We start from the raw sequence: 4636 nt of genomic DNA, 5'->3' as shown, positions 1-4636 counted from the left end.
AAAAACAAAGAAGAAAACTAATTTAAATTAGTTCTTGAAAGCCTAGGTCGTGATCGAGTTTCTTGGAAGACAAAATAGAAGAATAGAGAACAAGAGAGAGTGGTGTTCTAGTCTTGTTTGCCCTCTTCTTCTTTTTATCTCCTTATGGAGCACTCTCCTAATCAAATTAGGAGATTATCCAAATCTAATTTGGATCTGTACTTTATTAAGAGATATGTCTTATCCTCTTAAGAGGATGGGTGCTTCATACCCGAGCCCAAGTCAAGCCCAATTTTCCCAAGCCGAGCCCAGCCCGCCCTATTATTTGATGCACTCGGGTTGGGCTCGGGCCCGGGCCAAACTTAGGTTGGTCAATGATCCCACTCTAAAAATTATACATATATAAATGTATTTATACAAATATATACATATATTTATGTATGTATATAAATATGTATGCAAAATATTTATATATATATTTGTATGTATGTATGTATGTATGTATGTATGTATGCAACATTTACATATATACACATATATATGTATAAATGCATATAATTGGGCTGGGCTCGGGCCAGGTTCCGACTACCTAAGGGCTAAGCCTAAGCCCAGCCCGAAAAATAAAAAAATCTGACTTCTTGAATCCAAGACGGACCGAAAATTCAAGCCCAACGCCTAGAAAATTCCAGGTTGGCCCGCCCAAATTGCACCCCTAATACATATTAAACCAGCCGGTCAACCAGTGAACTAGTGAAGGTCCCAGTTTTTTTTATGCTTTCAGGGGGTTAATATTAATTTAACCACCACAATTGTATCTGGCACATTCTAGTTCTACACTTGGTCTTGGTCTGAGTCTGACTAGAAACATTAATACTCCAGACCAGTCTGAATCAGGTATAGACACAAATTATGAGCACGCTAAGTTAGTAATTAAAACTTTTTTATACTTATCCAGTTTACACTTCAAAAACATTAAAATCAACTTTTGATACATGTGAAGAATATTTATTGTGTGTTCATTCGCTGTGCTTACAATGTTGTGCCTGATATCGGAGACTACACTCAGACTTCACCCATGTCTAGTGGACCGGAAAACCCATCAAATTGATTAATTATTTAATAAAATGTAACCAAGTGAAACTGAGAAAGCACTATACCGTAAATACACTCCAAAACAAATTAATAAGATTATGTATACATAAAGGAAAATCTTTCGCAAGAGTTGGGAATCATTTACTTGATCCAATTTGTGTCGTACTATAACTTGGTGAATTACAAACTTATAGCAAAACAATCTATTAAGTGATAGTGAAATACAATCAAATTAAGAGTTCAACTATGGTGTCTTTATTAATACAGGTTGTATGTTAAATTCGGATCTCAACCAATTATATTAAAGTCTGTTTAGGAGGTGTTTTACAACATGGTTGGTTTTGTTTATGAAAACAAGATCAATTACCACAGCAGCAAAAATTATATTATTTGGATGATGTAGCAGTTGTTTTTATTTTTAAAAACAAAACCTATCATGTTATACATCCCATTAGTTTTCATTGGCTCGCATTTCATAAAGTGTACTCATAAAGTATATCATTTTTACCCATAAAAGATGTACTTACTATCACAATCAATCACATCTTTTGTTGCACCATGTGGCAGATGCATCCTATATTTTACCTCAAATAGTCAAATTAATTCAATCCTTAAATCACATATATATATATATATATATATATATATATATATATACTAAGTGTATATACTAGCGTGGAACCGTGCGATGTACGAGCACTATGAAGCGAAAGTTAAATAATAGAAATACATAAGAGTATATAATTGTTTTATATTTTAACTTTTTAATAATCAACCCGATTGAACTCGACCCGAGTTGGTGGGTTTTCTAGTATTTTCAATCGGCTTTGGTTTAGCAATTTTTCAACTCAACCAAGTTAGGTCACTTTTAGTTTGACCATTTCTAAATTGATCAAAACTAAACCAACCCGACCATAGATATATATTAATATTTTATATTTTAAATATAATTTTTTAATACGGGAAAGTGGGAAAATTCTCATATTTCTTAGTCTAAAATATTTTATATCATATATTTATCTTTTAATAATACCACTGTAATTTATTAAATTTAAATTTAATTTTTTTGAACAAAAAAACCAAATTAAAAATAGACCCAAACCAATACAACCTGAGTTGGCGGATTTTCACTAATGGTCAATTGGTTTCGGGTGACAAACTCCTGACTTAACCAGGTTGATTTGGTGGCGAGACAACCTACAACCGAACTGAACCAATCCTTGAACACTCCTAATTTCAGCTAAATTAATACTCTAATCTATAATAAATAGCAATAGTTTAATCTCCAATAATTATTAAAAATTTATAGTAAAAATACACAATTATTGTAAATAAATTTATAATGAAAATACAATAGATATCTAATAAAAATACAATAAATACTAAAAATATATTAAATTAGTCAATAAAATAGTGTAATTTCAAATAATAGTTTAATTTCTAATAAATATTAATCAATAAATTATAAAAATACAGAATTACTAAAAATAAATTTATAACAAAAATATAATAAATACGATAAATTAAATTTTAAAAGTTAAATAATAGTTGTTTAATCTCTAAAAATTATTGACACTTTTTTGTTAAATAACAAAACAAAAATAGATTTATAAATAATTATTGAAAACATATTTATCAAAAAATACAATAAATAATTACTGAATATAAAATAAATATTAATTTTAATATATATAAATATATAAGGAATATACACTATTATTGTAAAACTATTACTAATAAATATTATTTTTTTTGAAAATTATTTTCTATAATTATTAATTGATATAAGTGAAATTAATTATTTATAATATTATTTAGTTATTTAAATATATATATATATATATATATATACTCGTCTAATGATGTAATTAATGAGAATTAAGGAGTGAAGGCCACGAAAGATGGTTAGGTACAAGCAGCATGCATGAGATGTCTGTCCGCTTGCTATTACGAAAAGTTTGGTTAGTACCAATTGCACCTGCTGTTGTGACTTGTCTCAAAAAATACTGTTCCTGTCTTGTCTTTTTATTCATTTCCTTCCGTCTGAAGGTCGGACTCTCTCCACAAAACATCAAACAGTTTGCCAAGAAAAACAATAACTGAGAGCCTGATTATTAATTTGTATATTCAAATCATGGATCCCACCAAAGTATGAGTGTTGAAACTTTGATGAACTACTGTATCCACAATAAATGATTTGGTAGAAGACAGTAGTGTGGATCCCTCAACACATGACCTTAGCAACGTATATTAATGCTCACTCAATATCATCGTCTATAAGTTTATTAATTGGTCGCACAAGATCAATGTCGACCATTTATAAATTAAGCTGGGTGGTCGTACAAGATCAATCTCTCTCACTGTGTGTGTGGGGGGGGGGGGGGGGTTTATAATATTAAGTGATGAGGAAAAGAATTAAGGTTTGATAGATTGAACAGAGATGGCAAGTAAAAAAGGTATTGACATAGACTAAAACAGATAGACTAACTATATGTTAATATATAATTCATGGAGAGGTAGCAGCTAGCACATACAAGAGTAAGAGTAACAACAGATAGATGATGGGATGGATCATTAATTAATTAAATTTCCAAACATACTCTCTCTCCCTCTCTCTCTCTAATTAGCAACCTTTCACCATGGCTTTACAGGACATCCAGTCAACACAAGCATTCACAACTCTCTCCAGCTCCCACTGTTCCTCCAATATTCTCTCGAGTTCACTCGATCTGCAAGGTATGGTGAGTGCACCCTCCTGATCAAAACCAAACTCCTCCTCTGCCTGCTCTAAAAGCCTGAGGAATGAAGGATTTGCCAGATAATCCAGTGCAACAATAAACCTCTTGGGCTCACCATCATCAGCTGCAATCACTGCAAAGTGGCCTTCCTTGACGTCTTTTGGCACTGATGTCGTAGATTCATCCATCTCTTCAGATTCATCCGACTCACAATCACCTCTCCTCGACAGGGAAAAGCTCTTCTGTAGTTTCTCTACCACAACTTTGAGCTTTACAATGCTCTTTCTCTTCTTCCCACTGCTGCTTCCATTCTTAGCCATGGCGACACAGCTGATGATATCTTCTCTCCTGCAGAGCACTTGGAGCTCTCAGGTCTCAATTGATTTATAGTGGCTAGACTCTCTACAGTGATATTAGACTAACGACCCAGCTGAAATGAAGTAAAAACAACAACAAAAAAAATCTGAAAATGGAGATAAAAAGTGAGCAACCACTGAAACGACGTATTCTGTTGGACCCAGATGAATACACAGAGAGACCAGAGCATGTGCTGGAATAACCCCCCCACCTTCGATACGTCCTTTTCTCCAAGCAGCGCCGGTCTCCACGTTATCAACATTGATTTAAGAGATCATTCTGAAAGCGGAATAAAGGTCGCTAGGTTTCGTATATATGACTTTTCACTTTCTTTTTTGTCATTGAGCTGAGAGGCCACAGAGACGTGAGAAACACAACCAAAGGATCGATAGTCGTCATATTAGAGAGCTTCTCCAGAAGGGTCGTCCAGTTGCAAGCTACCCTCCCCACTGACCTTTTGCCATCTAAAT

The 4636-nt window shown here is 33.0% G+C and overlaps 1 protein-coding gene across 1 annotated transcript; it reads right to left on the bottom strand.

Annotated features, from left to right (window-relative positions):
* Positions 1-3492: 3492 nt before the first annotated feature.
* LOC104595093 (protein SMALL AUXIN UP-REGULATED RNA 54-like) lies at positions 3493-4329 on the bottom strand. The gene has a single exon (XM_010255676.3). The coding sequence runs from the start codon at positions 4127-4129 to the stop codon at positions 3695-3697; it is 435 nt and encodes a 144-aa protein (XP_010253978.1). The 5' UTR covers positions 4130-4329; the 3' UTR covers positions 3493-3694.
* Between the last annotated feature and the right edge of the window lie 307 nt (positions 4330-4636).

Source organism: Nelumbo nucifera, chromosome 2 (assembly GCF_055504915.1).
Source record: "Nelumbo nucifera cultivar China Antique chromosome 2, China Antique-T2T, whole genome shotgun sequence".
Classification (NCBI taxonomy): Eukaryota; Viridiplantae; Streptophyta; class Magnoliopsida; order Proteales; family Nelumbonaceae; genus Nelumbo; species Nelumbo nucifera.
This window is presented reverse-complemented; position numbering and strand designations above follow the sequence as displayed.

What these genes read in the sequence shown, in the direction of transcription:
- LOC104595093 (XM_010255676.3), bottom strand. Translation starts at nt 4,129, where the DNA reads ATGGCTAAGAATGGAAGCAGCAGTGGGAAGAAGAGAAAGAGCATTGTA.